The 12,320-nt window shown below is 36.8% G+C and overlaps 1 protein-coding gene across 1 annotated transcript; it reads left to right on the forward strand.

The window, feature by feature from the left end:
- Nucleotides 1-1,705: 1,705 nt before the first annotated feature.
- LOC583958 (elongation factor Tu, mitochondrial) lies at nt 1,706-12,160 on the forward strand. Its single transcript, XM_783844.5, has 11 exons — nt 1,706-1,793; nt 4,254-4,300; nt 4,612-4,777; nt 5,688-5,854; nt 6,389-6,493; nt 7,133-7,294; nt 7,749-7,881; nt 8,314-8,418; nt 9,456-9,607; nt 10,667-10,802; nt 11,465-12,160. The coding sequence occupies exons 1-11, from the start codon at nt 1,751-1,753 to the stop codon at nt 11,605-11,607; spliced, it is 1,359 nt and encodes a 452-aa protein (XP_788937.2). The 5' UTR covers nt 1,706-1,750; the 3' UTR covers nt 11,608-12,160.
- The last annotated feature ends 160 nt before the right edge of the window (nt 12,161-12,320 follow it).

Here is a 12,320-nt window from a genome sequence, read left to right on the forward strand (position 1 = left end):
GGCAACTGAGGAGCAATGCCAACATCTTTTAGAATTTCCTTAAGCTTGCTAGTTATGCCCTTACTCCCATCAACATTTTTATTTTGATGTAACCTCAAATTTAGCTCTTATTTTTTCTTTTGGGATTATGAGCTTAAACCCCGGTGAAATTTGGTAATTTTATCGGATAATATTTACTCATTATTGCATGTCTTATTAGAAATACAGAAAAAAGCAACCCTAGAGCTGAATTACATGCATTTTACAATAAAAGCACATAGAATACATAGCAATGTTGAAACAATTTTTACATAAAACTCACGAGAGTACATTCAAATATAAAACTAATAATATAATAATATATTATACAAAAACAACACTACTCTAAAGTCTAAACTCAAAGTTAACACATCCAGCTGTAAAATCGTATATCTTTCGTATGATATACTGAAACCTAACAATGAGAAAATCTTGAGGGAAAAATAGAACTTGTATAACCTATTAAAAGGTTTGGAAGTATATGAGGGAGAAGAACAACTGAGAGTTTAAAGCCATGAGAAAAAAGTTACAATTCGCATCTTTTATTTTGTGGAAATTTCATTAATGGTGATGAGAAAATTCTGTTTAAAGAAAATAAGCACAAAAAGGGGTTTAAAATGAACCGAGAGCTGTACCGTATAAAGATTCGTTATGATAAATTAAATGGAAATATTTTCTACAATTACCGGAAGAGAGTAATATTTTGATCAAACGTACTTTTAGAATACTTGGCTTAGGGAAATTATAGCACAATTTGGGTAGAAACAAAAGTTTGTCTGTAATGAATAAACGACGTAATTTATACATGTTTACGTAATTATACATCAGTCATAATGTATAACCTCATAAATCTTTAATTTTCACTCGTTTTCTTCGCTGGCTCACACAAATATTCAGACCATCATGGGCAAAATTGTAAAGTCTGATATAGAAGCAGTAAAGCAGTCAAGAGGTAAATTATGAATATATAAAATTAGATACCAGCTAGCCCTAACAACTTTATTAACGGTTTCAAACTTGTAAATTTCTTCTGTTTATTATATATCCTTTAAAGTCCCCCCCCCCCCCCTCTTTCATAAAAGTGCCTGCATGACGATCGATGCATGCTCCCCCCCCCCCCCAAAAAAAAAAAAAAAAAAAACTTCACTACTAGCTTTTAAAAAGACCCAATAAAATAAATAAATAAATAATTAAGAGAGAGAGAAGAAGAAATACCTGGATTGGCATATGAATTCAATATCGGAAGTGGAAAATATATTTGTTGTCCTTTGTTAACCTTTCATTGTCAAGACCAAAACAAACAAAATAAACAAACAAGCTGAAGAGTGTATAAAAGTCTTAGCAAAAGATTGGATAGTTAAACCAAAAAAGTGGTTAAGATGCTGACATTGGACTGCTTTTTGTCAGAAATACACTAAAAACGCCAGATTCGAAAGGGAACTGGAATAGGGGTCTATATTCCAGTTCAGTGCCCGTGTACCATGGCTGGTAAAATTATAAAATCCCTTTAACTAAAGCTGCCAATTTGATGAATAATTTTTTGGGGAATAACTATCAACATTTCTATAAATAGAGCTTAAAACAGATCTTAAAATAATAAAAATAATATTTAAGCCCATATATTGAATTTGAAAAAATGTTAACATTAAAAAATAAAAAAAATCTGTACAAAACCTCATTATATCATGCAATATGTACGAGCTTGAATTAAAAATCCAATTTACGTAAAAACATGGCAGCGCTGTTCACACTAAAAACGTGCGGCAAGAAACCAAGTAAGTTACTGAATGTCTGTTTATATATTCACTCCCTTACGATTTTGAGTTTCTCTGTGTTTAAAATGCGTGAAAGTGAGTTAATTGTTATCTCTTAGGTGATATTATTTTGTTAGGGGGCGGAGTAGAGCAAGTTCCTTTTCGCATCGACAACTTGTGCTGAGGTGCATCCGACATTGATCGCGATCTTGCAGTTTCTCGGCGCCGCTTGCGCTGCACTGGCCACTCGCTGCGCTCCGGCGTCATCATACATCAGCTTCAGGACAGGGGCTCGTTGAGTCTTACTCTTACTAGTCTTACTACTTCAATAGCCGGGCAGCGTTATTTTTTTATGCGGCACAGATTGGGGCTTTTTTTAAAAAGGGGTCTTGATTTACAGACTAATACTGGTCGTGTGCGTACTAGACAGTATAAGTAGTAGAGGTCTGTGTTTAATAGTGTTACATGTATGTAATCCACTACCGCATGGAAAATCATTACATCGACAATTAAAGTCAAATTGGAAATCTGAAGAGGAGGCAGCACGTCAATAAGGAGAACATCACAATAATTAGTCAATAAAACTTAACTAACTTAAACGAAGAGGAATGTTATCTAAACACATAGTTCGCGATGGATATACAAACTTCTTCGCAGCGCTAATGGGCTAGCGAACATGACTAGTCTCACGTACGTGCAGACACTATTTAGAAGGGAAAGAACGTTCTTCCCATAGGTTTAACACGCGCCATGCCCCAATCTGTGCCGCATAAAAAAATAACGCAGCCGGGCACGGTTAATGCAGCATGCTGCTACATCTGCCAACGCACCGTAGCCTGCGGCCTTACAGTTAATGTAACATAACTTACTGCATAGACCTATATTATTATTATGGAGGATGAAGAGAATGAGAAAATGAGCAAAAGAGGAGTGAACAAGGTGAAAATGATAAACAGGATGTTCTGCTGATGTAGACCAAATTTTTAAAGAAGAATGAAGAATGAAAAGCAGTACAAAAAAGGAAGGAAAGTGGCATACTCGTGATATAGGCCCCGCAACTGTTTTGAATCGATTATAATTTTATACTAGACTTCTAACTTCAGCCAACTCACTATATATACTCGTGATCGAGGCCCTGCGCAACGGCATCGCGCGCACTTCAACACAGCAGCGGGGCCTGTATCACGACTATACTTATAATATACTCGTTATCGAGGCCCCGCGCTACGGCATCGCGCGCACTTCAACACAGCCGCGGGGCCTGTATCACGAGTATACTATACGAGTCTCCTATTCAACTCGCTATATATACTCGTGATATAGGCCCGCGCAACGGCGTTGCATGTTCTACAACACAGACATGGGGCCTGTATCACGACTATACTTTATACTCGTGAACAAGGCCCCATCCTATGCATCTTCAAGACGGACAGCACGATAGCGGGGCTTCTTTCACCGAAGTATAATTTAGGGGGTGTTTTGAGGTTTAATGAATAAAGCTGGCAAATTATTAAAAAGGGTTACATTTAAATGATTGAATTTATCTTTTAGACCCTGTTTTAATATTTTTACTTTTTTAATATTTTTCCTTTTTTAATATTTTCCTTTTTTAATATTTTTCCTTTTTTTAAATATTTTTCCTTTTTAATATTTTTCCTTTTTAAAAATATTTTTCCTTTTTAAATATTTTGGCCCACTCTCTTTAAATTTATCTTTTAGTTTAATTTTTTTTTTTGGGGGGGGCCCACCCCCCCCCCCCCCCCTCTCTTTAAATTTATCTTTTAGTTAAATATTTTTCCTTTTTAAATTTTTTTGGGGCCCCTCCCCCCCCCTCCCCCCCCCCCCCTCCCCCCCTCCCCCCCCCCTCCCCCCCCCTCCCCCCCCCCCCCCTCCCCCCCTCCCCCCCCCCCCCCCCCCCGTACCTACGTGCCTCCTAATTTTTATTTAAAAAATAAGTCCCTTTCAACCCCCTTTTAAACTCACTTTTATATCCCTTTTATTGCTGTCCGTCATGAAAATGTTGGCTGAAGACTGAAGTTAGAAGTCTAAGATGATTTGTAATCGATTACAAGACGGGTAAGTTGCGGGGCCTATTTCACGATATTGCCAGGAAAGTAAGAAAGAAAGAGTCACCAAGCAAAATCAGAAGAGAAAAAAAGAACTTAAAAGAACGGAGGCTAAAAGAGGAGGGTGAGAAGAAACTTATTTTGTGTGTGTAAATGCCACTGAATGTTTGTTTTGTTTTTTGCTCCTTATAGACTTCGATATATAACATGCCAAACAAACCATGAATCTCCTAAAATGCCTTCATGATAAAGAAAATGATATATGATTAAGTGATAACTATGATAACATTGGGAATTTGTGTGTAAGTTGATATAAATGGCAAACATTTTGGTTAGAAAACAGCATAAAACCAAACCATGGTAGCATTTATTTTCATAAATTTTATTTCTTTACTTTACTTCCCTTCTCTTTCAGATATGCGCAGTTTACTTGCTCAAGCCTTCAAGTCGGCTTCGTTGAAGGTAAGAACAAATATTGTAGATCATGTGCTACAGAAAATAAATTTGACTTAAAATCAACAATGTCAGACACTAGCTAGCAAAGTTTATGCATGGTATGACTATTAGGGAAGATTCAGACTGAACTGCACATTAGATTAAGAGGAATAAGAGAGTAAGACAGGTCTGTTTAATGTCTTTTGAATTTTTGGAAGCCCACCCCCTGTTTGGAGATCCATCCAAATTCCATCCTTTGTTTCTGAGACAAAGACTAGAACTTATAATTTATTTGATATTCCCTTTTAACAGCCCTTTCTCCTTATTTTTCCACACAGCAATGTCACGCTTTGCAGTGCAATGCTCGCTTGATGCAGACATTTGCTCCCCTGCTGGCTGCTGAAGCCAAGCGGTCCTTTGAGAGAGGAAAGCCTCATGTGAACATTGGAACTATTGGTCATGTCGATCATGGCAAGACAACCCTCACAGCAGCTATCACAAAAGGTAAGTATCGGTTTGATTTGATATGATTTATTGCTTCTATATACAGCTCAAGTACAAATTTTTTAGATAAAGTGAATAGGAGTGTTCGATCATGCTTACAAACTTACAGACAATTTTTGTGTGTGTTTCCTTGATTGAATAAGATAGTACAGCATTTGGACTTTGTTTTTCTGGTATTTTATTTCCTTCTTATCACAGATAGATGTACAACATTGTCAATAACATTGCTTGGTCTAATGTTTTTTTTTCAGTGGCTGTTAATCATTTCTTTGAACATTCATTTTCACGCACACAAAGATGAGTTTGATGCAAAGTTTCCACCATAAAATATGGCTTTATTTGCCATAATCATTTCTTTGGGATAATCATTTCTAATGAGTTTTAATTTGAAAGATTGTTGGAAATTGAGCAGAACGTTCAATGTATTCTGCAGTTCCTCATTTGGCTATGATTGGATATTGACTTCATAGACATTGAGAAAGCAAGCTTTTGTGCTGACATAGTTTTATTTTCCTCTTTGGAATGGACTTAAAATTATAGATTTTTCTTGTATCTAGAGATACATTTAGTTGTTTGGGAAGGAAAAAACAAAACAATCCGAAGTGATACAAATCACAGGATAAGATAATCAAGGACAGTAACACAGTGTCAAATCGTATTTGTTCTCGTAAAGATGGAGTCTCTAGATATGTGCCTTTGTCTCTTTGCATCTTTTAAATGCATTTTTAAAAGAAAAGCAAATATTTCTTTGTCAAACACACTTCCAGATAATGCCTACTTGCAAATTAACTGTTTGTGTTAAAAAGGACCTTTGGGGTAGATTAACCTGTATGCACTATCCGTGCACCTGCAGGCTCATTTCAAAATGTTTGACTGTACCTCTGATCCCTTTCTTCCACATTTTGAATAGTTCTTGCGGAGGAGGGCAACTCTGAATTCTACAAGTACGATGAGATTGACAAAGCACCCGAGGAGAAGAAGAGAGGTATCACAATCAATGCAGCACACATAGAATACGAGACAGGTAGCAGGCATTATGCTCACACAGATTGCCCAGGTCACGCAGATTACATCAAGGTACGTGCAGCAGCCGTTTATTGCCCTGTCTAAAAATGACACAATGAAAATGGGAGGAGAGAGAGAGAGAGAGAGAAATATTCAATGAGATTCAATAAGAGAGAAAGGTTAAACAGATGATAGAAAAGTGGTTAGTTCTCTTGACTTTCACTCAACGTTGTCATTCTCCCATTGTATAGTAAACATTGTCTTTACCTCTCTGTCTGTCTTTCGCTCTGTCTATCTCTCAAGGTAAGGTAAGTTAAGTGAGGTAAATAGGTTTCTGATAGGTCTGAATATATTGCCTGAATGAATAGAGCATTTATTCCTAGAGCTGCTCACGGAAAATGATATCACAGTTAATAGGCATCAATATTCGCTCTAGAACTGGATTGTAATTATTAACCCAATTACTTGATGATGTACTTAAATGAGGTGGAGGTATATAATGTATTGGGGATATAAATATAGAAATCATGCCATCAATTTGAAATAAGCCTCTTCTAGAAATAAGAAAATCTCATATAAATATTTGTGACATCATGTTTCCTACAGAATATGATCACAGGAGCAGCTCAGATGGAGGGCGCTATATTGGTTGTCGCGGCAACAGACGGTCAGATGCCTCAGACGAGAGAACATCTCCTCCTGGCCAAACAGGTACAGTAATGTATAAGCTGTCAATCTTTCACGAATTTCGCGAATCACTTGCTGATCATGAATTTAGATGTAAAATCATGCAGAAATATTGCCACTACTTTTAGGGGTTAATAATAATGAAAATGGGTACTTGTATTGTGCCATGTATCTAGAGCTTTCATTCCAAGGCGCACAAGGAAAAGAAGATAAGAAAGAATTTGATTAGGTGCCATATTTTTGTGTCACGGCAGGTTTTCCTAAAGTGGGGTTTCTGTATCAGGCTACAGGAGTACACATGCATACATCCATTTTCTAATGTATGATGTATTGGTACTGTGTAGGTATATGTGCAGTGCCTGCATGCTGCATTGTCAAAACCAATTTGGCTGTCTTTTTACAGTGTAGTCCCATATACATCTTTCTGTGTGCAGTGCTTGTAACTTTTCCAAGAATGGGCGTAGATTCTTATCACTTTGGTGATTCCAGAACCTTGCAGTACACACCAATACTTATATATGCTAGATGATCAACCTTTTCTGATCAATTTCACAACGTTTCTTTCACAATGCAATCGCATGACAAGAACTCAACTTTATCTTTAGGTAGGTAATATTTGTGTAGTGACAGCTATTCTATTTTATCTCATTTCCATCTGTATAGATTGGTGTAGATAAGATTGTAGTGTATATCAACAAGGCCGATGTGGTGGATGAGGAGATGCTGGAGCTTGTTGAGCTTGAGATGAGGGATGTCTTGAGTGAGTTTGGATACGATGGAGAGGAAACGCCCATGATCATCGGCTCGGCTCTCAACGTGCTTGAGGTAAGGAAAATCCATGAAAGGGTTTCTATTGTTTTGGCTATTATTGTAGGGAGATACTTTTTCTGAACAAAATTAAGTTAATAGACTTTAGTCAAGGAAATTTCCTTTTCAATACATGTGTTTCATAGACTCTTATCTTTGTCACAAAATTAGCTCTAATGACTTTTTTGAATCCTCTAGAATCATTCAAATCTCCTAGTTTTTTCTCTTGAATTTGCAAGAAATATTTAAATTAACTATGAAGCATTTAATTAAATTTTGTTAAATTCGTGATCTTCTTTTCTGCATGCTTATGTTAAGCATCGTATATTTAAAGCTTTAAAGCATCGTATATTTAAAGCTATCAGTTACAGGTTCACTTAAGTTTAAGTAGTTGTCACCCTTTGTCTGTGTGACAATGGAATCTTAATTTCTAACCAAATGGACTTTCTTCAATGATTTTTGGTTGCATTAGGACAAGAACCCAGAAATTGGGAAAGAATCCATTAAGAAGCTGATGGAAGCCGTGGATAGCTGGATACCTCTACCACTCAGAGAGCTGGAGAAACCGTTCATGATGCCAGTTGAAGCTGTCTATTCAATTCCAGGTGAGGATCATGATGGTGATGATGATGATGATGATGTCGATGATGTCGATGATGATGATGATGGCGATGATGATGATAAGATGGTGGGATAATGGTGATGATGTTGATGCTGATGATAAGATGATGATGATGGTAATGATGATGATAAGATGATGATGATGGTAATGATGATGATGATGATGATGATGATTTTATGATGATGGTGATGGTGATGATGATGATGGGGTTATGGTGATGATGATAGTGATGATGATGATGGTTGTGTTAATGATGCTGATGTATGATGATGATTATTTTTTGGGATTGATAGTCAATTGTGAATTCCAAATTCCTATTTTTTTTTTTTTGCTTTATTAATGTACATAATGGATAATTTCGAAAATGACCTAATTGCTGACCTATTTAAAATCATCACTTTGTCTCATGTCACAGGGCGTGGTACTGTTGTATCTGGTCGTGTGGAGAGGGGCGTAATCAAGAAGAGTGATGAAGTAGAATTCGTCGGACACAGTGCAAGAATCAAATCGGTCGTAACAGGTAATTACATCAGTGCCACTTTAGTATATACTAGAAATATTTTGTCAAATTCCTTCAATGTCATGTAATCTGTGATCTGTCCAGTTACATTGTGCCCTGCACATACAATTCAACCATTTCTGTGCTACTATATCTTTCGAAAAATGCCATAAATTAACATTCAAGAGTAAGATTATGATTCCTAATGCTTTGTTTCATTGTTAAATTAGGCATGAAATATCTTAGATGGAAATAAACTACACAAAGAAGGTACCTGTTCCTGAATGTTTTATCAACGGCAGCTTCCATGTTGGGTCAAAGGTCAATCCGCAGAAGGGGCCGTTAAAGAAATAAAAAAATCATTGTCATTGTCTGTATAGATTGTCAACTGCTTCCACATAGTGTCCTAGTTTGAAACAACAATAAAATCTCATCTGTTCAAAATTGCTTTCCAGTAGATCTACTTGTATGTAACTTCTAGCTTGTCTCAGTTTGGTGTATATACCTAATTTTATTTTCTAGCTTGCCTCATTTTTTGTGTATTTTCATATTCCTACTTTTATTTTCTAGCTCATCTCATTTTTGTGTATTTTCATATTCCTACTGTACTTTTATTTTCTAGCTTGCCTCATTTTTTGTGTATTTTCATATTCCTACTTTTATTTTCTAGTTCACCTCATTTTGGTGTATTTTCATATTCCTACTGTACTTTTATGTTCTAGCTTGTCCCATTTTTGTGTATTTTCATTTTCCTACTTTTATTTTCTAGCTGGTCTCATTTTGGTGTATTTTTCATATTCCAACTTTTCTGCTGCAACTAGAGCACATTAGATATGTGGAGTTGGCTCATTATAAATGCTCTGTATTATTGTTGTTGTTAGTAAAACTAAAAGAATGTGATACTCTCTAAATGATGCACCATTTCACTTTGTCAGATTCTTTAATTAATTAACTCCATCATTGAGACACCCAAATGGTTCGCAGGGTCCTCAACTAACACTGCCAGGTGGCACAGTAAAATTCAACGTCTTATTTGTGACACACTTTCACGTTTGTAGGTCTGGAGATGTTCCACAAGACGCTAGACCAGGGCGAGGCCGGAGACCAGATGGGGGCGCTAGTCAGGAACGTCAAACGAGACGAGATCAGGAGGGGTATGGTCATGTGCAAACCAGGAGTTCTATCACCTCATAATAACTTCATTGCGCAGGTGTGTTGGCACTCTCATACAAGTTTACTCATGGATTTTGGTTGTACAGTCATACCTGTCTATAGCGCCCGCCCAAGGAAAACACAAAAAGTGGTCTTTGTACACAGTTTCCTTTAGTACATATTTCAACGAGAAACCATTTTCAAGGGGAACAAAAAATGTGGTCCTTGAAGACAGGTGGTCTTTGTAGACAGGTGGTCACAGGTCACTAAAGCAGGTTTGGCTGTATCTATTTTGAAAGCCATACATGTTTACATTTTATTGTATACATTATATCACTCACACATGTCGTTTTTTCAAAGCCAGAGCTATATTTTAAAAATTCATGCATTTTGCTTTATGAAAATGTGCGTATACATTTTGAATGTTCCGGTCATAGATTTACATTCACACTTTGATTGCCAGGTTTGTACACTAAAATAATGATAATAGTGACTTCTTGTATTATGCTCATGTGTGTCAGATTTTACACTCCAAGTGCTCCACAATTCATGTATTTTGAAAATATGTTCACATTGAAAATCTAAACGCATACACTTTAAATGCTCCATATTTTTAATGTGATACTTGTTTATTTTGGAAGGCATTTAAAAATCTCTTCTTTGATGAAATGCATTTGCAAACAAATATGATTTGTCAGAACTCCCCATGTATTTATTGCTGATCAAATTCCTTTAAGTGAGTATCAAATCTAGGATAAATTTGCAACCATGAAGATGAGTTTGGTTATGATAAACAGTGTGATTGTGATTAGGTAGGCTTAATGATAATAATAATATTCCGCTTTTATATAGCATTTCATACAAATGTCTCTAAGCACTTTACAGGTATTACCCGGGTCATTGGATTCAATACTTGCCCGCACACACTGTGTGCACAATCTCCACTCCCTGGGGAGCGTGTTTGATTGTTCAGGTGAAGATTGGCAAATTAGTAAGTTTTAGGTGTACATTATTACTAATGCGGATATAATTAGGTATTTTCTTTTATCAGGTATACATTTTAAGTGGCACAGACATATTCATTTTTATTTTTTTGTTTGTATGTTTGTTTGTTCAGGTATACATTCTCAGCAAAGATGAAGGAGGTAGACATAAGCCATTCACGAGTAACTTCACACCTATTATGTACTCATACACATGGGATGCTGCAGCTAGGATAACACTGCCTGAAGGCAAGGAGATGGTCATGCCTGGTGAGTTACCTTCTGCATTGTCATTATGGGTCAAAGATAAACTTGAGTTCTGGTAAAAAAAAATGAAAATGAATTCTCACAAAATCAAACGAAACTTACACTGAATGTTCAAGCTTACAAATAAATGTCATTTGCCAAACAATTTTGGTAGAAAATGTATACTGGCTGAGTAATGAGCATAGAAAGATAAGGATCTCAAGGTTAGTAGCCCGACACCATTTGTGTAGTCCCATATACATCTTCCTGTGTACAGTGCTTGTTACTTTACCAAGACTGGGCCAAATTTATTATGATTTTGATGATTTCAGAACCTTGCAGTACACACCAATACTTACATGCTACATGATCAACTTTTTCTGATCCATTCCACACAATCGCATTACCAGAACTCTTCTTTATCTTTAATATTATGGGTTAATTTGTTGTTGATTTTAGCAGTTTGCTTCAATTGGTAATGAAAGTCCAATTTTGAAGTTGACTTTCTGTTACAGTGTCCTCTCATATATGTGCCTCATCTTTTGTTTCTCTCTATCTTTCTCTGCCTGTCTGTCTCTCTCTACCTCTCTCAATCTCTCTTCATTTCCCCCAACTCTACTCTCAAAAAAACTCATTCATCACTACTCAATCATTTTATCCCCCCCCTCCCCTTCCCCCTCCCCCAGGTGAGGATACTTCCCTGGAGATTGCTCTCAAGAGGCCGATGGTGTCGGAGGTCGGTCAGCGCTTCACGTTACGAGACGGACGCATCACACTCGGCACGGGCATCATCACTAAAGTCCTGACCAACATCGAATCAGAAGTCTAAAAAATTACCACCAAAGACGACTTTGATATAGAGATGACCAGTGAGGCACTGTGCTGAATGATGTTGTTTTTATATACATAACGAGGGGTCAGTGACACAAAGACGTAACTCCATTTTGGCCATTTTGAGAAAAAGTGATTTATGTGTCACTGAGCACTTGGGCCTAAACGAGTATATGTTTCACTAGCCTTTGACTTCAATGGGGTGTTAGGTGGAGTTAAGTCTTTGTGTTTCCTGGAAAGCCCACATTTTGATATCAAGTACTCATTTTGTCAAAATATGGAGTTACGTCTTTGTGTCGCTGAACTCTCGATAAGAGACTTTCCAAGATGTGGAGCAACGTTGACACAAATAAGCCTTTTTCGGGTTCACATGTTATTGTTGTTATTCAAAGACAGACGATTCTCTCTATTGCTAATGTATGATCAGACCCAATGTCAGTTCATGATGTAGAGATTGGGGACAAAGGTGTGTGGTCACCAGCGTCCGGTCTATAGGCATCATTTGTATTGCTTTCATGTGTAATTTCTTTGTTGAGTTTTGCCATCTAATTTTCATTATTTTTTTTAAAAATCTGGGTTTAAACATGGACCATCCTTATGACCAGTTGCGCAGAAGGTCCATGCAGCATTTGAAAGACTTTAGAAAGTGACTTTTTGCTAGGAAGAATGTGTCTATCAAATAATGTCATTGGTAATCAATATCAAAAGCAT

Source organism: Strongylocentrotus purpuratus, unplaced genomic scaffold, assembly GCF_000002235.5.
Source record: "Strongylocentrotus purpuratus isolate Spur 01 unplaced genomic scaffold, Spur_5.0 spur5_scaffold_2, whole genome shotgun sequence".
Classification (NCBI taxonomy): Eukaryota; Metazoa; Echinodermata; class Echinoidea; order Camarodonta; family Strongylocentrotidae; genus Strongylocentrotus; species Strongylocentrotus purpuratus.

Excerpts from the sequence above, each read along its gene's own strand:
- LOC583958 (XM_783844.5), top strand. The coding sequence starts at position 1,751 with ATGGCAGCGCTGTTCACACTAAAAACGTGCGGCAAGAAACCAA. Across the intron at positions 7,295-7,748 it reads CGGCTCTCAACGTGCTTGAG|GACAAGAACCCAGAAATTGG; the intron begins GTAAGGAAAATC and ends TGGTTGCATTAG. Across the intron at positions 9,608-10,666 it reads ATAATAACTTCATTGCGCAG|GTATACATTCTCAGCAAAGA; the intron begins GTGTGTTGGCAC and ends TTGTTTGTTCAG.